Consider the following 27,941-nt stretch of genomic DNA (forward strand, 5'->3'; position numbering starts at 1 on the left):
ATGATGACGGTGATCGTAAAGACACTCATGGAGATATTATGGCGATGTTGGAGGTAGTGGTGAAGATGATAATGATGATCATGACGATGATATAGACAAGATGGTGGTGGTAAGTCTACTTGTGATGTTGACACCGACGACGACGATGAGGATGATTCGAATCGATGATGCTTGATAATGTTGATTATCATGGTAATGGTAATAATGGCGATTGATTGATTGATTGATTGATTGATTGAATTTATCTTTTCTTCATTTCAAACAAATTGACAAAGTAAGTAGGAACAAAACACAATATGAATAACAGAAATGAAAAAAAGGGAACTCACTGGAAAGCTTCGCTTGTTTATATGAGTCCCCTGAAATAAATAACTGATTACGACGATAACAATTGTCATAGAAATCATGATAATGGTGCGTGTTAACGATGGTATTCTTGGTATTAGAGAATGATATTGATCATAATGTTGATAAACGCATAGCCGATGGTGTTGATGGTTGTGAGGATGACGATGAAGATGATGATTCCGTGGGCCGCGGATGTCTTATAATGGAGCTGTGTCGGTATAGTCGTTGTAATATGATGTACACGACCCAGGTGAGGTAAATGGGTACCCGGTAGGATTTATTCTTTGAACGCTTTAGCGGCTTAGCTACAGCCGGGGTAATAATATGATACCAAGTATCAAAGCGCAGTTGAGTATATGCACATAGTAACTGCGCTATATAAATGGACATTTCATATAATTGGGTTACTTGGAATGCGAGATTTAGTTGAGCTTAGTTTTCCTCCTCTTTTCTTCTGTATTTTTAACTCTCTTAACATTTATTTGATATCGGAAAAGAGCTGTTTTAAAGCAAAGGGTGGAATGCGAAAAATCAGTGTGTATCTCAGGAGGCCAGAGGGTACCAGCTTTATGCCGGAAAGTTAAATTAATATGGACTCTGTTACTCAAGAAATTACAACGATTCTTTTTTTATGAATCGTTTGCCAGCACTGAACAAAACCGTTTACTAAAAATTATGATTCCTCTGACCATCAGTATCTTTTCCTTTTCTATTCCCTTTTTATATTGGAATGACCTTCGCTTCGTTCAAACTCCATCTACCCAAGTTCGACTTTGTAACCATGGTAAAGCAATGAAAGACTTCCCATTCGATGCAGAAAAACCCCTCCCTCTAAAACAAACACAAACAATCTCTGATCAGATCTACCTGGCGACTCAAAACAGACAACCCTTTGCCTTATTAGTGAGCAATAAAGTTTCAATCTGTAATTCGTCCCGCTTTGCTATTTGGCGGAAACCCCGCGGTTTTCTAGCCAACCCGCTGTGCTAACAGGCCTCACTCTCAGTCGAGTGAGGTATCATGTATTATCCATGCTATTACCTTCTTCTCACCGGTGTACTTTTTCTTCTTCATCAAATAGTCAAAGTACATTCAGCCAACCTTCTTGTCTTGTCATAATTCTTTGGGGCTTCTTTTTCTTGGTCACATATAAACCATGTTTTATTTTCTTTTTTAAAGTAATATGAAGACTGTTTTTTCCAAGACATTAATAGCGCAAATTCCTTAGTGATATTTTTAACATGTTTAATGTCATGATGCAAATTATAGATCTACAAATTTCCTTTTCCGTAGAACAATTTAATTATATCCATGTTTAAGGCTTTTATCTGTGTATATCAAGTAATAACTGTATTCTTTTATTTCAGCGTTTCTAGATCGAAGTGCACCCATATCCTTTTTCCTATTATAATCGAGTATTGAATATGTTGAACTTTCCAAAGGATTTAACATTATTTTTTTATCGAAACTGTCTATTTATTATGTTCATCTGAATGTGTTTATACGTATCTCTCTAAGATTCTTCATAAAAATGAACGGTAAAAACTGAAAGGGAGCGATGACCGAAAAATTGAGGATTAATGGGTGGAATGGAGAAACTACTGGAGGGGGGTGACTGAGATACAAAGAGAACGGAGAGAACTTGTAGATACGAAGGGAGGATGAAGTTCTAAGACATCTGCAGCTCTAGACATTTTTTATATCAGATCAAAAATAGACCGCCGAGTGCGTACCCCCATCATAAAGTGGGCGGGGCCAATTACACTTTTGGTCTTAACTCGGAAATGGGGTGCGGAAATAGCTGTTGGCTTTCTTTAGGAGACCCCTAGGTAGGATTCCGACACTTTTGTCTTCCTCCGTGACTTGATTGATCTGAATATTTTGACTCCTTTTATCCAACAGCTATTGCCAATTTCTCATCATTAGTGCTTTTTCTTATTTATTAACTTTTGAAGAAGCGAAACGAGTTTAGAATTTCGCCTAGCAAATCATTATAAACTAAAAGTAAAACCAAATGTTTTCTGCTATTTCAAGGCGGGCATGAATCTTTAAGACTGTTATCTCATAGGAAGAATTATATTTATATCAGAATCGATTTTCGATTTGAAGTAAAGAATATTTATCTAACTACAAACTGTTTTATAGCCATGCATTTTAGTGGTTCAAACGTTCAACCAGGTGCGCCTCCTCTCGCCATCGGCACCTCACTCCTTCGCTACCCGAGCCTAGCGGGCGGGGACGTGCCGCGTCCGGGCTTAGACGCAATTCGTCACTCACCTGCCGCAGGAAACGTTGCCGAGTTGCCTCTTGCGGACATCCAACGGATAAACAACCTCGCTATTTTGTTGCCAAACTCGACTTTAAAAACACCAAAAAGTGCAAAATTCACGAACTCATTTATTTCGCAGGCAAAGCCAGGTGCTGGAGCAACAACCATGAAAAAGTGCGGATTTTCAATTGATGATATTTTACATTCGTCATCTCGGCAATCTTTGAAATCTTCGTCACCACCACAACAGAGATGTTCCCCTTCGCCGGAGCTTCGGCGGGAAAGTCTTGCCGGTGATGCGATAACTCCGAGAGGTCATGATGCAAGCTTTAAATTCATCTCAAGACTTCAAAGCAAGTTTTATCAAGATTTAAAATTGAATGGACTTCAATTGTCATCTTTGAGGTCATCTTCAAATGTCAATCTCTTTTCTTTATCTGGTAAGTAAATACGTAATTTCCTGTAGCGCAGTAGAAAATATGTTGTTGGATATTATTGTTTATGTTTTATTAATCATCATCATTATCATCATCACCACCACCACCACCAAAATCATCATCACAATCAACATCATCGTCGTCGTCATAGTTATCATCATCATCATCATTATTATGATCATACTCATTATCATCATCATCATCATTTTCATCTTCTTCATTTGACTATTTATTAGCACACGGCTCATACTGATGTGAACTTAAAATAGTAAAACGATTAGCGAGTAGAGCCTATACTGCTATCATGGTCGTAATCGTCATCATCATGATTCACAAAAGCCCAGTGACATTGAAACTACCAACACCGTGTTCGTCATTACAATCACAACCAACTTCTTGATATAAAAAAATGAATGAAGTACATTTATTTCCAACGATAAAAGCATCAATACATTTTATAAACTTGAACAAAACAATGGAGGTAGCGACTCAGAAAGCACAGCTTGTGATGAGTGCACTGGGACATAAACAATAAATACATAGTACATGAAAAAACTTCTCTAAACAGAATAAGTTTTTTTCTTAAGTTTTGTCTTAAAGTTATTTAAAGTTGGTGCATTTCTGATGTCTGTAGGTAAATTGTTACACTTTTTGGACCTATAAACATAATTATTAACGTTTCCTCGTGATCACCATCGAATTCGTTGTCGTCGGCGTCAATAGTAGGTAGTTTTACTAGTAGAAGTAGTACTTTTGTCGTCGTATTTGATTCATGCTTACCATTCAGGGGAAGAAGATCTAATTGATGGTTAATTTTGATTAAGCACAATGGTTTATAATTGCTTTTATCCAGTGCATTATTCAAAAAATTCAAGTTGTGTTTTTGTTCGTCTCTTCCTTTATCTCCAAATGCACTCGCTTTTTTCGTTTTGTTTGTTTTCATTTTAGTTTTGAATACCGTCTAAAAAATTCACGACATTAATTTTTGTTGACATGTTTTATAAGGATATCACTGATCTGAATATCATATCATCATTAAATTTTTTAAACAATAACGGAATGATGAAGCATCCAGTTAATCATTCATGTCTAAATCAATTGTCAAAACATTAATAAAATTGTATAACCATTCCAGTGCTTTAAATCTATCGATTTGAGTTTTCAAACGAAACGACTTTAATATTTACTAAAATTAAACATGTTTAAACGATGTTTATGAAAAAAAAACACACATTTCAATCTAAACTACATAATATAACAAAATTATTGCAGTCCAGGAACTTGCAACACAATTGCAATGAAATCTCCCATACATTAACAAAAAATACGAAGCCTTTTAAAACATTGTAAAATAAGTAATATCTCCTTAATATCAACCGACTTCCATATTCAAATTAATTCCACTTATGAAAAATATACCAAATGAAATATATAAAGTAGGTAATGAATACATATTAAAGCATGATATAAAAAGGCAAATACACATAAATGCAATGTATATTTCATAGCATAACACATATGCCCTGGTCACACTAAATAAACCCGAAGTCAGTCCGATCAAAGCTACTGCGTTATTTCGAATGTCATATCGTATCATCGGTCAGTTTGGAGTTTCGTTAGTGTGACTAACTTGGGTTTAACAAGCAGGAATCCATTTGAGACTATAGTTCATAACTTCTGTAACTTCAGCATGTTCAATAAAAACAAAGGATAAAATTATGTGAAAGAGGGATGGATGAAGAACACTTTAAAGAAAGATTCATCAACTTAATCATGTTAATATATGTTTTGTTTTTAAAATTCTGTTACATAATTAAGCCGTCTTAATAATAGGTAATTTAACGTCCCCAATAGCCAAAGCAGAAACATTTAAATATAAACATCTTGTTTCCCCATTATATTTACTTCATCGACATAATCGAAGGAAATATGATTTTACAAAACTTCATGCAAATACACCCAACGCATTTGGATCAGGTATTTAATTGCCGTCGCAATAGGCGTCCCATTTGTATTTCAAATAATTGATGTCGACAATGTTGAATTGTTGTTTATAACACCCACTAAATTCCGCAACTTAAAAGTGTAAGATAGGTTGAGTTAAATATTAAAAACACACCCACACACGCACCGAAAAACAAAAAAACCTTCACTCACATTATTGTAATAACTTTTTAATCGTCAAATGGAACTCATTTTATGTCATATTATTCTTTCTTTTTGCATGTATATATATATATATATATATAACATAGGTTAAAAGGTAGACAGGTAGATAATATAAAACCTATTGTCATGACTGAGTGATTGTCCTTTTTTGGTAGAAGGGTTATTTTGTAATTTCTAGCCTGCTCTTTTCAAATGGGAAAATGGTTAGCCCCAAATATGATGAAATAAAAGATAAATACTCACACCCTCATTTGTATTTATCATGTAATATGACTACATTGTTTATATTGTGAATTATTTTGTATATTGTAATTGTAAATATTTTTGTATTGTGTTTTTGAACGCAGAAATAAATGCAAGCAAACAAACAAACAAACAATAAATATCAAAAAAGGAAAAAATCAAGTAAATGAGATTAAAAGTACAAGTGAATAAAAAATAGGGTTTTCAGTGGTTCATTTTTATCAAATGCAATTTAACAAAATAAAAACCCCAATGTTGGAGCAGGCATCGTAATAAGAGAGGTATAAGAGAGTCTTTGTGACTTTTGCCTTCTTTCTCGGACCCCACAGACGTCAGAAGACAGAGACTTTGGCTAAAGAAGGTTTATCCTGGAAAAGTGTGGAGAATAGATAAATAAATTAAGTTATACATATAGATAACGAAATTAATAGCGAAATGAATAAATGAAAAAAAATGATTAAACCAAAAAATATTGTCTTTGATCGTGTGAGTGCGGGTGTGTGGATGAGTGTGTGTATGTATACAGTACCAAGATGACATCACACTGCATATGCTGCAGTAGAGTATATACATTTTTAGTACGTGTATCTGTTAATCATTATCATCGAATGGACAAAACCAGTTAATGCGTTGGCTAGAGTAACGCCACATATTGTTCTCACCTTTCCGGCACACAATAAAAAAACATTTGCTCTTTAACTTGATAATTTGTGAAAATTCTTCCAAATTGAAACTTTCTAGTCACTTGGTACTATCTACGGCGCTCTTTCAACTTGTATAGGTGATGAAGTTTGCTATTGAGACTGCTACATGACTGTTGACATCGCTTGGAGTGTGTCTGACAAGCCATCTTACCCCCTTCTAAAATAATACCACCCATTTTCAGTTATTACTGATATAATCATCCTTCCTCATTATCAAACCATTAGCGATGTAATTGGATAATTGACTGGGTTAGGAAATTGGCCGGACCTACTTAATCGAAGGATAGTAATAATATAGCCCTCTCCCTCCCAGCCATATTGTGTTGTCTGAATAGCAGAGGTAATGAACTCTGACGGGATGGGCGGGCAATAGCATCTTATATCGACCGAGTTATGACGGCGGACAGACGGTGGAACAATCCGATGCATCGCTAGAAGATGGAACGATCAACAATTTTAGCCCATTACTATAATTCGATTGTTTGTTTGTCCGATCCGGCAATTCATGTAGATGATTTATATTACTAAAAAACAGGATTGTCATAGTTTGTTTGTTTCTAAAGCGGTGATGCATTTTTATTTTTTTTTTATTGTCGATATTCCCTTTGTTTCCATTTTCTTTGGAATTAAATATTTCGGTTTTTTATTCTATTTAATATATATATATATATATATATATATATATATATATATATATATATATATATATATATATATTGGGTCATGTATATGATGATATAAGTGATTAAACTTAGAAAATGCATAGATAATTTTCTTGCGCTTTTTCTTGCGCAAGAACGACCTTCGCTTTAAGTTAAGTGCTCTAAATCTTTTATTGCTTTAAATGCAACCGAGGCCTTATATAAAAAAAAAAAATATGGGTTTGTATAGCCGACGGTGGAAAAATATTGACGTGATAGACGATAGGAAAAGCCTACATAGCAAGATGGTCTATGAGAGGGAGAGGGTATTAATTTTTTTAAAGGGGGAGATGAAGAAGAAGAGTAAGAGAACGAAGAAGAAAAAAGAGTAGAAGAAAGGGGATGAAGAAGACAAGTAGAAAAAAAAGATAGTAAGAAGAGCTGGATTTACATGTTGGCAGGGTCAAACAAAAGGATTAAGAAATGAAAAAAAATCGACGAAAATCGGAGTAATATAATGGACTTAGACAATCAGTTGATGAGCAAGAAAAATAATGCAAAGTAGACGCAGAACATGAACAAAAGTTAGTATTCAGGAGAAGAAGAAGAATAAACAAAATTATGTTATTCTCTCTTATCTTTGTCTATTAGCTAAATTGTTCTTTTTTATCATAAAAAAATAATGCATACATGCATACAATTACATATGAATAAATTGCATTTGTTTTCCCTCATCCCACGCATTATACGTCACGAAATCATTGACCAATGGTCATTCAGCAAAATACATGACGTTCACCGATCAAAATCCGAAGAATGATAATATACACAAATTAGAAAGATTCACGCTCGCACTTATAGATGCATTATTCCAATCAGCAATCTTACGCTGGGTGAATTTTCATATTTCAAAATATGGCACCTGTCCGGTCTATTATTCCAAACTTGCCCGAGGCATTGGCCTAAAGATAGGTAAGTAATTGGAAACAATTCCTGGCTTCGGAAGTATAAACACAGGTGCTCCGGCCAGACCTAAATAAAGTAAGATTGGTCGAATAAAAGGGGTTTAATAATCCTTTGCTCATCAACGTTTGAGAGGTAAATGATCTTGACAAACATGACAAATAGACCAACAGTTACTGACCGAATGGAGAAAGACTTCTTATCTGAATAAATTACCCGAGATCCACTGGTGCATAGATGGGGTAGGTGGGTGGGGGGTGGGTTTGCATTCAAACCATCCCCTCCCCTGCCCTCCACAAAACGGTTCCATGGACATGAAAGGGAGGTAAAGAAAGCAAAGGGACGGGGGGAAATGGAAAACAATATTTTTCTGAATATTCTGTTAAAATCTATCAGAAAATTATCTTTCAATTCGAAAAAGATAAAAAGTTTTCTTGCTTACTCATTACTTTTTAAAAGCAGTTTTGCAAATAAAAGGCTAGTTTTTCCCATCAAGATCTGTAGATCTTTACGCTGCCGAGACGCTGCTACACACGTCAAAAATCCTTTAAAGGTTGTTTTGCAGTCGAATAATTATGTCCATTAATTTCTGATTAAGTAGTAAGAACATGTAGAGGTGTTGTGGCTCAGTGGATAAGTCTCCGGACTTTGCACCACAAGATCTGGGGTTCAAATCCCACCGTAGCACTCGCGTCCTTTGGCAAGGCGTTTATCTACATTTGCCACTCTACACCCAGGTGTAGTAAATGGGTACCCGGTAGGAAGGAATTCCTTGAATGCTCGAGCGTCCGATCAGAATAGCCCTGCTAAAGCCGGGTATAGTATGCAGCGCTTAGAAATGTTTGTATTAAGCGCTATGTGAATCTTGCATATCATTATTATCATTATTATTATTATTGTTATCATAATTATTAACATCTATTTGGAAAAATTAACGTTAAATTCGAAAGAAAACGTTGCTGTCTTTTCTTTAACAATGCTGTTTTATACTTCAACTTATTACATCAACATATTAAAAATTTACATTGTTGTTTGAAATTTTAAACAATCATAATTAATCTGTTGAATATTGAATATCAAAAAAACTTTAGTGTGTAAGATTTTACACACTTGTTTAAACACCTTCTGTAAAGCTCGTATAATTTTTTTTAAGTGCACACCTAGTTACCAAGAATGCGTATAGCATTTTCATATTTATCATCATATTTATCATATTTATTTTTCATATTTAAATTTAGGATAAAAGAGCATTGTACATTAAATACCTTGCTCACGGGCATAGGTGCCGCGGCCGGGGATCGAACCCCTGACTTTCCATGTATAGCCTTAGACCACTCGGCCACGGCACCTAACAGCGTTGCCGGTATTGAAAATATAAACAGCGTATTTACTGCGTGGGATATCGATCATGCCACACCTACGGCCCACACCCACCTTTCGAGTTATGCGCGCGCACATAACGCACACACACTCAATAATTATTTCGTTATTAGGCCGTTTAACGTAACTGATTAACACTAACAATGAGAGTGGGAGAGAAGAAAGATAGAAAGAGACAAACAATTCTTTGAAAAGCGATTGAACTGAAACAGCAATTTTTTGTGCATATGGTGAGCAGGTTTAGGAAGTAATGGCACACTTTAAATTTACTTATTTGTCCCCAAACGAACACGTCGAACCCTCAGCGGGCTGACGAGTAAAACGCGCCGAACTCATGGGGTGAGAGCCGCACGCTTGTCGCCCGGTGCTAGAAATAAAAGACGAGCGCCGCTAAGAATTTTGTAAGCATTTATGAATATCGCTTCTTATGTTAGTCGGTTATTCAAAGAACTGAGAAAAAAGTTGGAAACAATTAGTTTGCCAATCATAAGGTAATTAGTTTGCCAATCAAATTGCCCTGGAAAAGGGGTTTCGAAATAATTTGTACTTGAAGTGTATTTTGTAGTGATTCAGATGTTTAAATGATTATCACATTACTTAGTTATTTTGATTGGAAGGAATAGTGGCACCTTAAAACAAATACTCTTTTCTCCTAGTATGCTAGTACTAATATTTAAAATGTATTTTGTATATTTTCTTTTAAACGACATCGTAACATTCTAATATTTTGATAATGCTACAGTATATCATTTTTTTCACTCTGATCAGTTTGTTTTATTATTATTAGTTGATATATATATATATATATATATATATTTACTATTGTTTCATATCCACTATCAATCGCTATAACTTTAACGTTATCAAATTTCTGGATAAAGTACTCTAAAACCTCAGCTTGATCTCTCTATCTGCCTACATACCTACGTTTTTCTTTCTCTTTCTCTTTCTCTTTATATGTGTCTGATGTGTATATATTTTACTGTATCTTTTACTTTATTCCCCCATCTCCCCCCCCCCCCTCTCTCCCTCTCTCTCTCTCTCTCTGTGTTTGATGTTTCTGATTTTTAAGTTTCTTTTACTTCCCTCCAACTTGCTCCCTCTCTCTCTCTCTCACTGGATCGTTATTATTATTATTATTATTATTTTTTTTTTTTGGGGGGGGGGTCTTTTTACTTTCTCTCTCTCTCTCTCTCTCATTCTTTATTTCTGCTCCCATCATATACTTTCTCTATTTGATGTGTTATAACCGAGATCACCCCTTCGCACTGACCTGTTTTCTGCCGGTAACTTGAAGTTTACCCCGGATGTGATTTACTTCTCCAAGTGCATGACGGTAATTAACGGTGACACGTTAATTGTAAAATACCAGTAGGTAGCGCCTAACAGTCTCATTCGACATTTATAACGTATGGCGTGTGTGTTTCTTCTTAGTTTGGAGTAAGATTTTCTTGGAAAATGGCAAGCTATTCCAAAGAGTAGACTTAATGGGCATGTTAGCTCAGTTGGAAAACGAACTTTCGACTGATGAACGAGAAGCCATTTTATTTTTTCCTTCGAACTTTTGGTCTTTTTTTTATTCGAACCAACTCCTCCTCCACCCTGCATAAAAAGGGAAAAAAGTAATTTAAAAAAACACACACAAAACCAAGATGGAGGAGAAGGATGAACAGGAAAGTTAAAATGATAAGATGTGATGTTATTTTCCGAACATTTTATCAAAGGCTAAGACAAAATTACTTTCATATTTTCAAAAAAGGTCAAAATTTGGGCCCGCTCGCTTCGCTCGTTCGGGATTTTTCAAACGCAATGTTGCAAGACACGCCATTTTGCGCTCACACTCAAATTTATCAACCCATTATAGCTCACTAGCTTGTCGAAAAGCAAACTTTTTTCATATTGAGCCACTGACTAACAGTTTTTAGAGGATCGTGGCAAAAAACAAGCAAAACAAAAACAAATCGGGGTCGAGTAGGAAGAGAATAAACTCTACTTCCATTTCTACAAATAGGAAAGAAAAGTGTTATTTTCAAGAGAACTTAAATTTGGTGTTTTGAAATGAGAGAGGGAATGAGAGAGAGAGTGATGAAAGGAAAAGGGTGAATGAGTGGATATGAGAGTGAGTGAGTGAGTGAGTGAGTGAGAGGGAGAGAGAGGGAGACGAGGATACTTAAAGAATGTTTGGACCCCACAACGGGGTAAATAGTTTTGTTAGTGTTGGAAATGATTTTTCTATAAGCGTACCACCCTCCAGCCCAACGTCATTTTTGAATTGCATAGCGCGGCTGGTACTGGAGAGTCGAGCGGTATCCCGCTGAGACCAAGCCGAGAGGAACCCGCCTTTTATCTTGTCACTGTTGGCATGTCTCCGATTCAGTCATGGAGATGCCTCGGACAAGCTATACCAATAATAATCTTGTCATTTATCATATTTCCTTTCAAGTAATCACATTTTAGGATGTTCAACATTGTTACATTAACCCCCTGATATTATATTCAGGCATCGCGCTGGGTTTCGCAATGGTTCATGATGTTATTAATATGATTCTGTTCCCTAAGAGTATACAACTTTTAAACGTTCTTTATAAGATCGACAATTATTCAGTTCTTTTAAAATCATGTTCTTGTTTTAGTTAAATGAAATGCATATATGACAATCGTTTTCTGTAGCTATGTTGCGTTTAGGCACGAGCTTTCTACTTCCAGTTGTACAATTAAAGATTTAAATAAAAAATGAAAATAAAAAAAATAGGCTCACTCTTCCGTTTATATTTATGATTCCAATAATAATTTGCAAGAGTTATGATTAGGGTTTATAGGGAAAATACTAATGGCAAATAAAAGCGATAACCGAAACAAAATAAGCTTACCTAAACAGGCCCTCATCGGCATGCTATACGAAATGCACAATGACGTCAGAAAGGCGGTGCTCGTACGTCTGCGCATGCGTGGTTGTACCCACGCACAAGGCAGCCACCCGTGTGTCCTGAATAGCATCATTATCACAAATAATGCATTTAATTGCAAGGTATCATTTATCGCAATTACTACCCCGCTGACCCACCACCAGTGCACCTGTCTCGTCTCCTTGCCTTTAATTTACTTTGCCTAATTCATCCCGATCGCATTAAATGTCACCACAAATTTGAAGCAATTAAACAATTATATTGTCTATATCTGTTGAAGATCTGTTTTGGCTAATATTAAAACCCATGTTGGGTGCCTCAACAATTGATCTGTGTACAGAAGTCTATTATAGATTTGAACAGATATGAAAAGTAAAGACAGTATCTTGCTGACGATATGATTTTAATCAGTAACTAAGCTACGGGGCGAGGAGACGAGGGGCGGTGCCCCCATCCCTCTTCCGACGTGATTTTCTTGATACGCTATCAACAATGTAGGAAACAAAGAAATATACTAGCAAACAAAATACAAAAACATACCAATAAAATGGCCAAAGAAAGACGGGGAGACAAGGAGAGGAATACAAACGAATCAGAGCAGACTCTGTGGCGTGTTAAACAGTTTGATTATCAATCACCATTAAGAATGCACTATCGACACCATTCTTCTCTTCAAATTTGTAATAGTAGAAGGTTAAGGCCACTCAGTAGATATATAGAACTCAAGGAAGTATATAATTTGCAAATTCATAGCAAATTTCATTGTAAAATAAAAATGAAAGAATACTGCATCATCTAAGAATCTTCAAAAGTTACACAGAACTGCGATGTTCTTAAGGAAACGTGAAATTAATCCAAGCTTTAAATAGCCTTAATGATGTGTGTTTATGTTCCATTAACTGAGCTTAAAAAATCAATTTGAAATTAAGGCCTCGTGAATCTGGAGCTACATTTTCGAATGAGTTCTAATGAGTTCTGACTTTTTTTTTTTTCTCAAATCCAGATGGATTGGCTCAACTCTACACCACGACCCATCCCACAGCCACGCCCTACTACCCCACCCTCCACCATCAGCACCGTCATCATCCATCTTCCTTAACACATAGCAACCAGCATCATCCGCACTACAGCCCCCATCCAGCTCATCTTTACCCCCACCCAGGGACACACCCCTCCCTCAGTGTACCTATACCGGTGCCTGTATATCTGAGGGGTAAGACCCCGGCGGTATCGCCTGCAGAAGCGGCCAGGGCGGCCAAGAAGTGCCGGCGGAGCAGGACGGTTTTCACGGAACTTCAACTGTTAGGACTTGAGAAGAGGTATGATATGTGCACTGTACTTGAATTTGAAAATATTCCAGAAAATGCCCCGAATTATAATAATAAATAATAATAATAATTAACATTTATATAGCGCTTAATACAACAGTTTCTAAGCGCATTGGAAAGAGAAAAAAGAAGTAGCAAAATACAGTGAAAGAGAACAGGATATGGAACTAAGAGGACTGCTTAATGAGGTAAGATTTGAGGTAAGATATATGCTGAATAATCCTAATGTGTTTTACGAAATTTCAACTGTTGGCCTGATAAAAGGTATGATATGTGCACTATAATTTTGAACATAATTTTTTTTCAATGCCATGAATATAATATTTTACTAATGAGTGAACCCAGACGTCACGATTGAGACAAAGGAAAGACATAAATCTGTATTCAAGATTGTATAAGTATATTTCCGGTGTAAAAAATGCTGAGATGACTTTTGTTACATGAACAATCTGTATACAGCATACAATGATACCATCAATAATATTAGTTATATTCGTTCAGCATTGTCATTATCATCATTATTATGAAATGGATATGAAATCTAAAGATATACGTCGAAATGAAAACTAACAATTATAATGCTGATCATAATGTTAAAAATGACCACTGAAATTTTTACAATGACAATGATAATAAGAATCACAAATTTCACCAATGTTTGCAGTGATGGTGAGGGTGACGATGATGAAGATCGTTGCTTTGTTCATTATTTTGGAGGTGCCGTGGTCGGGTGTTCTAATGCGCTTCATAAGTCCGGGGTTCAATCCCCAAACCAAGGCACCTTTATCCTTGGGCAAAACATTTACCAGACATTGTTCTTTCATCCTACATTAAACCTTTTGAAATAAATTACAAAGTCACTGGCATTATTGGTACTGATATGTTAATTATATAAAAAAAAATATGGATGGATACTAGCTGGAAAAACCTAATAATAATGAAACATCTCTTTACTTTGCCTTTATTGTAATAGATTTGATAAACAGAAGTATCTATCTACTCCTGATCGATTGGAGCTGGCTGAGACATTAGGACTAAGTCAACTACAAGTCAAGACCTGGTATCAGAACAGAAGGATGAAATGGAAGAAACAGGTCAGTTTAAAAATTGAATTTTTATTTTGGGACGAACTCTTTTGTCACGAACATAACTTTGCAATGTGACGTCAGGGCGAATTCCTCTTTCTCAGTCTTGATAAATTAACTTAAAGGAATGCTCCGGGCTGAAAATAACATGATATAAACAGATAAAGAGAATTCGGGCAAGCAAAACACTTAAATTTGATCAAAATCGGACAAGGAATACCAAAGTTAAAGTTATGGCATTTTAAAGACTTGCATTATTCCGGTGAAACAGTTCTAGTCATGTCTTCATGGATATTCAGTGAGCAAATTGATGATGTCATATCCCCCCTTGTTTGTTTGTATTTTATTATATGAAATTATGTTTATTCATTTTTTTACCGAGAACTGAACAAATTGGATTGACAACTGATTTAAACCATTAGATATTCATTGCTGCAACTAATTTCATTCAAGGAGACACATTGTTCACACATTTATGAAAAAATGAAACAATTATGATTTCATGTATAAGAAAAAGGTAAGTGGAGCTGTGACGTCATATGCCCATCTAATGAATAATCATGATGACGTGCATATAACTATTTTAACAAACTTTGCTAAAGATTCGATTTGTTATCCGATTTTGATGAATTTTCCAGCATTTTGCTCAGTGAATTTTACTATTTTAGTAAAAAATCTAAATAAATATAAGATTTATTTAGATACAACTATTGTTAGCCCGGAGCATCCCTTTAACGGCTTGAGCCAAATAGAAGCCAAAACCTGATATCAGAATAAAAGAATAAAATCGAAGACACATGTCAGTTTTGAAATAAGAAGTTGTATTTGATTGGTAGTTCGAATCCCATGTTGTCTTTATTCATGTTCGATTAGCTATATTGTATACGTATTTTTAAACTTCACCTATCCAAAACATACATGGCATATTGTACGTAAGTGAGAATAAATTAAAAGAAAAGGGTCTTTTCGAAAATCGTATCTTGGTTTTGTACATTGGGGCGAAATCTAATTTCCCCTTCAAAAGAGAATCTTGAGGAATTGATTAAGGTGAGTTATTACTCAGTATCTTTTCTTTCTCCATATTTTCCCCCCTCTAAAGGTAATGCAAAGCGGTCGACAAGAGCCCCCAACCAAACCAAAAGGCCGACCAAAGAAAACTGACCTGATAGAGGAGAAAGGAACCATTTCTCCGGTATGCTCACCAGGCATTGACCACGATGCGTTATCAGATATATCGGACGAAGAAGAGATGACAGTCTCCAGTGTGACTATGAACTCATGTGTACGACAGCAGAACTTGACCCCAACGCATCAACCTGTGACCTCATTTGCATATGCTACGTCATCATCGTCTTTTCATTCTTCGGCTATGAGTTCATAAGTTATAATCTCTGTATTTATAGCCATACTGACTTTCTGAAAATAGCCTCTGTATAATGCAAATAGAACTTCGCAATTGTTTCAATAAGCATGTGTTTTTTGTTGCTATTCGTAAGAACAGGACATCAAACCCCTTTTCTTCCATAGTCCCGAATTTAGCCTCCGTGGGACAATGACGTCAAATGAGGCGCTTTTGCCCATGGGCCAAGTTAGCCCATCTTCGAGAATTCGGGCCATCATGCCTAGCGACCTCAACGTCAGGACTTACCATATTTGTAGGGGATTTGACCCGTAAGCGGTTTGGGAAGGTCATCCATGTATCGTCGAGTTCAATCGTAAAATCGAGAAAATTACAGGCCTAACAACTGATCTATAACATGATTTATTTATAATGAAAAAAACTATCAATGCTTTATCATATCATTATGTGTGTGCTATATTATACCATCGATGTGTCTTCGAATATCTCAAATTGATCTCTTCCACATCCATGGCAGGAGGCAAGTTGATTTTTATTTTTCATGCTCAAACGATCGAGCGAAACTCATCGTTTACATCGGCTTTGCCCTCAAGGATATTATATGCATCTTTGAATTTAGATGTAAAGAACTTATTTAAACTTTTGATGCATTTCTGTTATTTTATTATATTTTAAGTAAAATGCAGGTTTTGACAATTGTGAGGTTGGGGCGTCCCATCTACGTCCCCTCTCCACCACTGCGTACATGGCCATGTGTGCATTCATGTAAATTATAGTACCAAGGTGTATGCGTGTTTTCTTTGTATATATTTGTAATAAATGACTTAATACAAAAAGTGAGATTAAAATAGTTATTATTGTGTGGTCTAAGAGTTGTAGTATTGGTTATGACTGCGAATGTGGCGGTTTACTGCAACATTCGACATGCTAAGCCCTCCTGAAGGGGGGAGCAGTCCGGGGTTCGCACCCCTTCCCTATGTATGCAAGCGAAGAAAAATATAAAGATAGAAAGGATGAGAGAGAGGGGGGTCGGGGGAGATTGAGAAAGATTTGAGGGATAGGATAATCTGAAGTTAAAGTGCAGGTTGAAAATATAGGATCTGGAGACCAACTTACATTTCATTAATATTTTTAATTTATTATAAAAAAAAATTATAACAACGGATTTCTTTCTTTTTTCCCTGTTAATGAATGCAATATGCCCTAAAATATATAGCTACAATTGTCTTGCTCTTCTGTCATGAATGAAGATTGACTGATATTAAATAACATTTATAAAAAGAAACACACTCACATAGATACAAATAACGCTATGAGTAATATTAATATTTGACCCCTGACCCCACCTTTGACCCTGACATTCGAACGTTAGCCAATCTAGCTTCGCAGGAAATTTTCATAATCATGATAATTTTCTTTCCCAAATGCTCCAGGACTGCAGCACTGCAAGACATCCTACCATTATCACGCCACAGTCTGGGCGATCGGCATGCGACAGGGGCGGACCCATGATTTCAAATTTGTGGGGGTGTGTGTCACGAGTACAGAATATTAATCAATAATTTAAGAAAAAAATGTATTGAAATATCATCGAGACCCATTTTCTTGACCAAAAATTCAAGCAAAAAATAATCATGATTACATAATGTAAGTAACTGATTTTTGTTTGTTTTATGCATTCGCTCCTAAATAGCAGGAAATTATCATCCTCGACACATTTCTTATAAAAAAAAAATAAAAGTGGCATATGTCCTTTCTCACCTCTTGAAGGTAGTCAAAATAAGGAAATGCTCATTGCAGAATGCGATTTTAAAAAAAAGACAGAAAGGGGCATTAATTGCCCCCATGTGCCCCCTCCAGGTTCGCGCCGGCATAGTGAGGATAACTATTGGAGTCCCGCTAACAACACTTTCTTCCTGAAAACAAGACGAAGGAGGAAGAACAAATTTGAATCACAAATTGAACAAAGTTAAACAACGCGAGGCTACATCATCCCTTCTCGGCAGCAAGGCGGGCAAGTGGTAGACCCCCTGGGTGGGTGAAAATTTGAAGACTTCCATTCGCCGTCAGGAGACCCCCTAAGTAAACGGTTGAAGAGAAAGACGATATGGAGAGTCGAAAGGGTGTATTTCCAAGTTTGCTATTTTCGGTGTTTTTGGTGAGTTTATTTGAAATTAGTATTGTTTAAGGTAGGCCTAAAGATCACACTGGCGGTTACTCCCCTCTTGTGCAAAGATGGTTTAAATACTATTCATCCGTGAGTCCGTATAGATAAACTATTCCGTTAAGTGTAAGACAAAAAGTTCAGGAAAATTGTCGTTCGAACGATTTTCAATTATAATCGCATAATAACATTGTTTGTGGGAAATTGGAACGAATAATGACAAAATGTAATCAATAAAAATGGATACGGAAGAAATATATGAATAAAAAAATAACATTGAATTTCATGATAAATGCATAGGGCCTACATTGATTAACTATTCGATCAAACTTATCAAATCCAAAAATCTGAAAGAACCAGAAGTTACTTCGTAACATCCTTCTCAAAATGTAACGAAGTACAGAATACCACCTTTTGCAACTAACCCATGCCCCTGAATAAATCTACTTTTTGATAATAAGTCTCGCATACACAAAAGAAATGTTAAAATGTCAAAACAGTTTGTTTGGACAATAAAAGTGGGGGATAATATGACAAGAAAATTGGAATTTAATTCAGAGCCGCCGGCAACAGCTGCACACATCAGAACTCATAGAGCACGAAGAGACGCAGCAATCATCAATTTATAACTCACCCGGCCACGGCGGGGTAGAACAACCATTATTTGTCGCTTATCACATTTATTCGTAACATGCACCCCAAACAAACCGGATATATGGGGCTGTTAAGAAAAAAGGACCCTTCTTACCCTCAAATCGTCATCTGAGCGGGTGGTGCCACAACTCTGATAACATACATGTTTAGTGTTATATGTTCAGGCTACATTGGGGCTACATTAGACTCTAAACCGACCGATGGTCTCTCATGCTAATAGCTTTTGTCGGCCTGGAGTCGGCTTTACTGGCGCTACCCGGGGCGTTACCGTAGCATTACCATAACTAACATGACTGTGTATTTGTTCTTTTATTTTATTCCCTTTACAATTTACAAGATAATTATTAAATCATGAAATATAATAACATCTTTGTACTGGTTGAACCGTAAACAGAAATGATAAACAGATTTTTCACAGATCCCAACTTCTCTCTGTCTTTATCTCGTTCTCTCCCACATATAGACTATCATACACACACCCACCCTCAACCCACCCATACACCCACACACAACTAAAACCAAATCACAACACGCGCGGGCACTCAAAATACAGATGGATAATGACGAAGACTGAAGTGTGCAACAGAAAATTTGGAGGCAACTAATTCATGTAATTCTTACCGATTTTTATTTTGCATTTGGATCAAAAGTTCAAATTTGTGGATCATTTTAGAAAGGTTACCTTTTTGAATAGGTTAATCTTACATTAATGATAAACAGATAGAGATCATTAACAGATCCCAAATTTCTCTCTTGCTCACTCTGTGTGTGTCTATGTCACTCTCTCGCTCACACAGACTCTCACACTCATCCGCAAACCTCGCTCTCATACGCGCACTCATTAAATCAAACAAACATGTACGCACCCATATACACACCCACCCTAGTGCACACGCACACAACTAGAACCAAAGCACCATGAGCGCGCACACACTCAGAATACACACACAGCCAAGGATGAAAATACATAAAGCATGTACCAGCGGTAATTGGGGATTCTTGTTACCATGAAGCTATGTCCTCCCAGTGGGTAGAGCAGATCAGAACAATCAATCACATAATCAATCAATTAATCAATCCATCCATCAGTTTATCAACCAACCAATCGATCAATCAATTATTTAATTAATCTATCAATCAATCTACCAATCAATCAACCAATCAATCTATTTTTCCCCTTTTTTCTCCTTTTTAAAATAATTTTGAATTATCAGTGCATCACAACCTAAAACCAATTACAGTTTTTGAAAAAAGCAACCAATATTAGGGCCTATCATGACAATCATGACAATATTCCACAACATACATTATACACATACATTGCACGTTGGCAAAGTAAAATAATGCATTAACAAAATAAGGGATTTATTGATTTTTTTATTCGTCTTCAACATAAAGAAATAAACATCTTAACTAATACCCCATATTGAGTGACTAATAAACACATTGATTAAATTGGATGATTGAACTTGCAATGTAAACATCAATGAAACCATTTCTTCAGATATGTTACCATGGTTACTAATAACTCTTACCTCTTTAATTCATTTTCTCTCGACGTGTTTAAGGCAAAACTTGGAAGCCAAGAGAATGACATTGTCTGTAACAATAATACCAATCGTTACATAAATAGTTAAATAAATAAATAGCCTATTCTGTATGTTTCCTTACCAATTTGAATTACAGTCGGCAGCACAGTGCTATTTATCAGTCCATTTTGTAGGACTGCCTAATGCAATATGTGTAATGAGCGTTTAATATGAATTTGATAAATTGTGTTATTCAAATATCATTCAAAATCATTAGAATAACCAAGATCACTAAGCATTTCATCGTAATCTAATTGTTTGTGTCAGCTTCTGATTTTGACGGAAGGATTTCACTAAAAATATCATGAATATGTTTATTCTACATGACCAGCACTCTGTCGCTGTGTAGGATTTTAAGTTTTATCAGTTGTATGGGCCTAAAACCTCACTCTGCTAACCAGAAATAGTAGGCCTACACTTAAAAAAACTATGCAAGCGATATGGAGCATTAGCCCTTTACATAATGGGAAATAAACACAAACATGCATCTAGCTCTGCGTGAAGTCTTATATTCTTTGGAAGATCGTTGTTGTTGAAGTTGTGTCAGTCAAGAACATTTATGTACAATCACAAAAATCAGACCCACACCTAGGACCCCGTTTTACAAATAGTTGCAATTGATCCGATCAGCATCACTCCAAAATGAAAGTTTGTTCAAAATATTTACGAGATGTGATGTATGTTCTCATACATTCATCATTCTCGTGAAAATTCAGTGTGATTCTCTTTGTTTACAATGAAGAAAAATTATGGCATGGATGTATTTCCATGTAGTCAAGATTGATTTGATCAATCGTAACTATTTGTGAGACGGGGCCCAGATCGATCAACAAAGTAATACGATGTTTTCAATAAGATATAATTGGTCAAGTTGGAGTTGGTTTCATTCGTGTGCCTGCGACATTGGCAAGTTTTCGCAACATTACGCAGACGCTTTCTGCAACGTTTAGAATCTATTGATTGCCTGTCAAATCACAATGAACCGTTCAGAGGTCTTTGTCGAAGATTGGTGAACCTGGACAGCTGATCGAAACATTCTGAGCTGACCAAAAATGGCAAATATATCATTTGTCCAGTTTCCAAGATGAGACTGCTGTTTTAATTTTCGACAAAGACTGCTTTGTCATGAAGAGCTTTTGTTGTAGAATCAGTCCCCGTCGCGATTGAGAAAACTTGGTATTGATACAGTACACTATAATGTGTATGTTGCCGGACATTGGAATAAATGTGAGCATGACAAGATGAAAATAAACTGAAGGTCGGTGAATGGTGTCCAAAGCAAAAAATAGGCATCGGGAAATTAATAAATCACCATTCCAGTCAGGATCTGCTGATACGATCTAAATTGGGTCAAAAGAGAAACATAGAAATAGTTAATCTGATTAATAATTATATGAATCATGGGCACTTACTCCTACATCATAATGATAGTAATAGTTACGTTTCTATAGCACTACATACTTTGGTTTCTAAGCGCTTTACATTGTCATTATTCTTTTTATCCCGGTCATAACATCCACTACTGCTCCGCACATAAAGCTCACCATCTCCACTCCCTGGGGAGTATCCTGACCAGGCAACCATTTATCGGTGCACATGTGTCAATCTAATCACATGCGTGTACATCCTACCGGGTAGCCATTTAACACATGGGTGGAGAGTGACAAACGTGGATAAGTGCATTGTCAAAGGACATTAGTGCCGGGTGGGATTCGAACCCTCGACTCTTGGTTTAAGTGTAAAATGACAAAACCGCTACATCACGAAACCTCCACTAAAAATAAGGACCATTTCTCTCCCCCCCCCCCTTGCACCACTCTCTAAAGATCTGATTAAAATGATTTTGAAGAAAAAATAAGTTTCAAAAACATAGGTGACAATATGTAATTATGTATTGTCACCTATATTCAGTATGACTATGTACATGGTATAAGATGAAAGTATAACTCACCATATGCAGTTGCGTGTTTTATGATATTACTTCTTTCCACCGTATCTCCATCCGTAAGGAAAAACGCTGAGAAGTAAAACAAATATTCAGATCTCAACATTTCATAATTGAAAGTTTCATAATACGCAGTGCAAATCTATGTGTTTTTTTTTACATTGTAAAAGCACGATGAAACCATTTATCTTGGCATTAAAATATTAATTTTGACGGGCATAACGCCCCGAAACCTTTGGACATTTTTGTCACTCCCCCCTCCCCCATCCGAAAAAAAAAAAGTATCGACGCCCATATAGAGTGAATATTCAATATAACCACACATGGTTACATCATTAGACTTGAAATAGTATGAGATGAACAGAAAAAAATAATATTTACCGTGGAAAACACATTTTAATCAAAATTTGATGAAAGTATAAACTTTCTTTTGCATTTTTATTTTTTCCATGATGAATATAGAATCACTTTCTTGTTCTTCTTCCTCACATGTTTTAATAAACATACATTGAATATTTCCAAATGCAATCTAATTAAACACAGTTATTTCTCTGCATGCCAACATGATTATGAAGAGTTTATGAGGTGACCAAAACATAATTATCGTTCGCATTGTTTCATTCGGCGAGATATTATCTTCATGGGTCACTGCAAACGGTCCTAAACAGGTCCTTTTCAATGTCTGTTTATTAAAAAGTTTAGCTCGTACTTTGCGCTCGATTCTTCGAGACAGGCAATGATCTATTGATGAACACCATAAATGAAATGAAATTATAGGCCCTATGAAATTAAATAATGAAATAATGGAATACAGAAATCGAAATAAAAAAAATAAAAACCGACTTCTGACTTACAATGGGCGTCCTTCCTTACTCTTCCCTCTCTTTGACATATCCTCCATTCCGATGATGAGGTCGGGATCTCGCTTATACCCGTCATCATTCACCACCTCGACGTCGAATTCATCAGCAGCTGATGCCACCAGAATGAGAGCGATGGAAGCGAAGGCGAGGACGAGTAAGAGCTTGGATGCCATGATTCAGAGAATGATCAGGAGTTTTAACTAAAAAAGATATGTAATAAATATAACAAATGACCATAGATGACAACAATGAAGTGCACTAAAATCACTTCATAAAATTACACCCTTCAAAAAGAATTTCGAGATAATAAGTAATGTGCATTTCGACATATGTGTCCGTTCAAATACTCATGACTAAACTTATTTTTTGGGAAATTTTCAAATAAATAATTTGGCTATCTTCATTCATTTGATTATATTTGGGGAAGGAGGGGGGGTTGGAACTATATCTCACAAAACACCTGTAATCAAACACACGCTAAAAACTGAAATGTTGGAGGAACTTTGGTGACCGAACTTTTTCCAAATGTCATATCGAAAGCAAAAGTTACGATATGATATGTACGAAAGTAGCTCGCATATGACGTCACAAATAAAATTATCAAAATTCTAATAATTTTTGTATTTTTTGATTGATTTTCCTCAAACCTTCGCCCATGAATAATTTTTTGCTATTTTTACAATATTTTTTGTGAAATTCCCATTTAACAGCCTTGCGCAAAATTGATACCCGATCAATCCAATTTGCCCGGCAGTATGTATACAAGACCTTTGCGAACAATTGTGCCGACTCTTCCTTTCGATAATCACCAAAAACTGTAACAAGGCAAAGGCATTAAAAGCCCCATCTCTTTTGTACTTTCAAGGCTACATAATTCAATTTTAATAATTCATCGTCAGAGCTTTGGACTTGATGGGAAAGCGCAGTATAAGATATAATAATACTATTATTAGTAACAGAATGATAACAGAAAAACTTTCTTAAACCATTAAAACACATGCATTAGATGTAAACGAAAAAAATAAGTACTTACTCTCACTTGAAGATGGCGATGTATTATCCAAGGTAGCGCAGGATTATGTCTGTGTGGTGCCACCGTGTCTCCTAACACTTTTATAGCCTTCAAGACTGTATCAACTGTCAGTTAAACCGTCTTGCTTCGCCATGCCTGACGTAGCATCCTACCTCTGGGAGGATTCGATCACAACATTAACCTAGTACTAATCAAAACAAAAGGATTTTGGAAGACACCTTTTCAAGGCTTTTAATGACAGAGCCTACCAATCTCATTTTGATCGATTACGTAATATCCTATAGCATTACCGATTCGGGTCAGTCACGGTAAATTTATAACGGTGAAATTCAAAGGTGGAAAAATCTACTAATATCACTCGATATTGTCAAGGGGGTTATAAACATCGCACGCCACTTCACAATTGACCCCCTAGCTGTCCGATATGTCTAAAATATGGCCAGAATCAGGTGTGATGTTTTGATTAAAAGTCACTCGTTGGATTAATGCTACTGACCTTTTGGAAAAAAAATAAATCAATACCCTATATATGTGTTGGACGATGTCAATGTCTTACTGTTTTACTATAATTAAAGTGAAGTTAATAATAATAATGATAATGATAATAGTAGTAATAATAATAATAATGATAATAATAATAATAATATTAATAATAATAATAATAATGATGATAATAATAATAATAGTAATAATAATAATAATAAAATGTTTATAAGCTAAATATATAGAAAATCAGTTAAATGACACATCACTATCACTATGACCAGGCCTAACACGTAGAAGGTGGATGCAGCTATACCCCCCCCCCCCCCACCTCCTCATACCATGGACACCATTGAGCCTGACTAAGAAATTAAGATGGCAAAGGGGAAAATAATTCCAAGCAATTTGATACGAGAAATGTTGCACCTTCAGCCACAGATATGTTTGCAATTGATAAACGAAAGCAACAGAGCTAATCTGGTCCCTTCACCCCCCCCCCCCCCATGTGGAGCGTTGTGGCCCAGTGGATTAGTCTTCGGACTTTGAAACAGAGGGTCGTGGGTTCGAATCCCAGCCATGGCGTAATTTCCTTCAGCAAGAAACTGATACACAATGTGCTGCACTCAACCCAGGTGAGGTAAATGGGTACCGGTAGGAAGTAATTCCTTAAAAAGCTGTGTGCACTATGAACGCCTAGCTTAGCCGGGTATTATATAGGAGCGCCTTGAGCACCTAACAAGGTGGATATGTGCGCAATATAAATACCCTATATTATGAACAGGTTGAATCGTACACAAATGATACACATTTTTCACAGATACCAACTCTATCTCTCTCTTTTTGTCTCTATATTTTTCTTTCTCTATCCCCCCCCCCCCCTGTCTGCCTCTCTCTATCTCGCTCTCACACACACATATAATCTCCCTCACACACAAACACACACTGACAATCTAACTCTCCTTATACACGGACACAATCGTCACTAAATCATCACAAACATGCGCCTCAACACACAAACACACACTCACACCCACACACACAACTAGAACCATATCACACACCACACGCTCAAAATAGACACACAGGTACATCCACTCCGTCCACAAATCCGGGGGGGGGGGGCAGTCAAATATATTGCTGTACACACGTGTGACCAAGGAATTTCCAAACACCCCTAAACGAGTTTTTCACTGTGTGCAAAATAACCCCCTAAACAAGTTTTTCGCGGGCTTTATTTACACATTTTGGTCCCTAAACAAGTTGCTGCCAAAATATGACCTCGGGGAAAAAGCTTGGGGAAAAAACGTACCATAAACACGTTTGGCTAGTCTTTAAAACAAAAGCTTTGTGGGAAAAACATACCCTAAATACGTTTGATCCCACGATTAGTCTTTCAAAACCACCCTTTTTCTTGAAAATCGGTGTTTTTTTATACCCTTAACGAGTCCCCGCGCGGACCGCGTCCAAAACTGAAAAACAACCCTTTAAACGCATTTGTTTGGTCACGCGTGCGTACAGCAATATATTTGACTGCCCCCCCCCCCTCCGGGCACAAATTCCACATGTACTTCTCTCCTCGTCAGCCCACCCCCCCCCCCCCCCCCCCCGCGAAATGAAATATTCCAATTGCCCTCTATATTCAATCAAATTTGTTGAACAAATGATATGATAAGTACAGGCAATTAGTTTTAAGGCAGGAACCTGTCGCGGACGAGACTATGATGGCGGGCTTCCCGTGGCGAAGGGCATTCGTAGAATTCCGCTCAACAGTCCCAAAATGAAATTAGAATCAATCACAGCAGTTACTGAAAGTGGGTCATAGATGATTTAATTCTGAATTTTAAGGCAATTATGAATATTTAGTTGTTGTTTTATTTTAATGAATATGGATATCTTTAGTGATAAACCGGAAAAATATGAAATATTTAGATGGGACCTTGATCATTTGACATTCCCCCCCCCCCCCAACAGAAAAAAAGATAAATAAACTAATAAAACGATGAAAAATGGTCCTGAGTGCCGTAAGTTGCATAAAGATATAATCATAGTGGCATTCGATCAGGGGCCCGTTGCAGAAAGAGTTGTGATCAAACGCAACTCAAAAAATCTTGCGCAACTTGATTTTCAGCCAATGAAGCACCCGTATTCGGGACTTGCGCTTGATGTTTTGACTTGCGTTTAAAAGCAACTCTTTCTGCAACAGGCCCCTGATCAGTAATATGTCATATTCAAGATATTCTTTTTTTAGCACAGAGTAAGGGAAAAAGTGTGGGGCGCCATTTTTCATTTGTCAGTTTATGCATGTTCAGCGTCAATATTTCAGCTTGTTCAATATCCTGACCATCATTATTCCCACTGCCTTCGACCTTCATCATCGTCATCAATGTCACCATCATCATCATCATCATCGCCAGTACCACCATCAGCACCATCATCATCATCACCATCATCACCGTCATCATCCTCATCCTCATCATCATCACCATCATCACCATCATCATCATCATCATCATCACGATCATCATCATAATCATCATAATCATCATCATCCTCACCATCATCATCATCATCATCATCATCATCACCATCATCATCATCATCATCCTCATCATCCTCATCATCCTCATCATCATCATCCTCATCATCCTCATCATCATCATCATCATCATCATCACCATCATCATCATCATCATCATCATCATCATCACCATCATCATCATCATCATCCTCATCATCATCACCATCATCATCATCATCATCATCATCATCATCACCATCATCATCATCATCATCCTCATCATCATCATCATCATCCTCATCACCATCATCATCATCATCCTCATCACCATCATCATCATCATCATCCTCATCATCATCATCACCATCATCATCATCACCATCATCATCATCCTCATCATCATCATCATTACCATCATCATCATCATCATCATCATCAGATCATTATCTTCCTGTTCATCTTCAATATATCTTCATTACCAAAATTATGACATTTTGATTATTTTGTTTCTAATCTAAGAAAATATCCCCGCTCTGCTTATCGATTAATTTGGAGATGTCACTTTATTCAGGTATGTAGTCTGCTAAAGATGACAATCCTTCTCCTGCAAGTTGCAAATTAATGTAATCATCATCATTTTACAATAGGTCAGTTTTGTTTGGAATGAAACAAAAATCACCGTGTAATGTCAATGATTGAAAAAAAACTTGTTATGAATCCTATATAAATAAAGGATAAAAATATAAATAAAGAAAATCAAAGTTTGGTGTATCAATCTAAATAAATAGACTCAACTGCCCAAAGGGGTGTAAAACCAAAATCGTTGCAATCATCAAACGACACCAGACGACATGCAATG

General features: G+C 36.4%; 1 protein-coding gene and 1 long non-coding RNA gene across 2 annotated transcripts; one reads left to right on the plus strand and one right to left on the minus strand.

Moving 5' to 3' along the window:
- The first annotated feature begins 427 nt into the window (after nt 1-427).
- Nucleotides 428-16,665, plus strand: LOC129266858 (homeobox protein Hox-A4a-like). The gene is made up of 4 exons (XM_064103215.1): nt 428-575; nt 13,064-13,379; nt 14,362-14,482; nt 15,573-16,665. The coding sequence occupies exons 1-4, from the start codon at nt 428-430 to the stop codon at nt 15,852-15,854; spliced, it is 867 nt and encodes a 288-aa protein (XP_063959285.1). The 3' UTR covers nt 15,855-16,665.
- A 3,343-nt stretch (nt 16,666-20,008) lies between these two features.
- LOC129266859 (uncharacterized) lies at nt 20,009-24,169 on the minus strand. Its single transcript, XR_008585143.2, has 4 exons — nt 24,082-24,169; nt 23,040-23,248; nt 22,192-22,257; nt 20,009-21,580 (listed from the first exon to the last, which is right to left on the minus strand). It is a non-coding gene; the product is annotated as an uncharacterized LOC129266859 (long non-coding RNA).
- Between the last annotated feature and the right edge of the window lie 3,772 nt (nt 24,170-27,941).

This window comes from Lytechinus pictus, chromosome 8, assembly GCF_037042905.1.
Source record: "Lytechinus pictus isolate F3 Inbred chromosome 8, Lp3.0, whole genome shotgun sequence".
NCBI lineage: Eukaryota > Metazoa > Echinodermata > Echinoidea > Temnopleuroida > Toxopneustidae > Lytechinus > Lytechinus pictus.

Coding starts and splice junctions, on each gene's coding strand:
- LOC129266858 (XM_064103215.1), top strand. CDS start 428: ATGGTATTCTTGGTATTAGAGAATGATATTGATCATAATGTTGATAAA. Junction 576..13,063: donor GCTGTGTCGGTATAGTCGTT/GTAATATGATGT, acceptor TCTCAAATCCAG/ATGGATTGGCTCAACTCTAC. Junction 13,380..14,361: donor CTGTTAGGACTTGAGAAGAG/GTATGATATGTG, acceptor TTATTGTAATAG/ATTTGATAAACAGAAGTATC.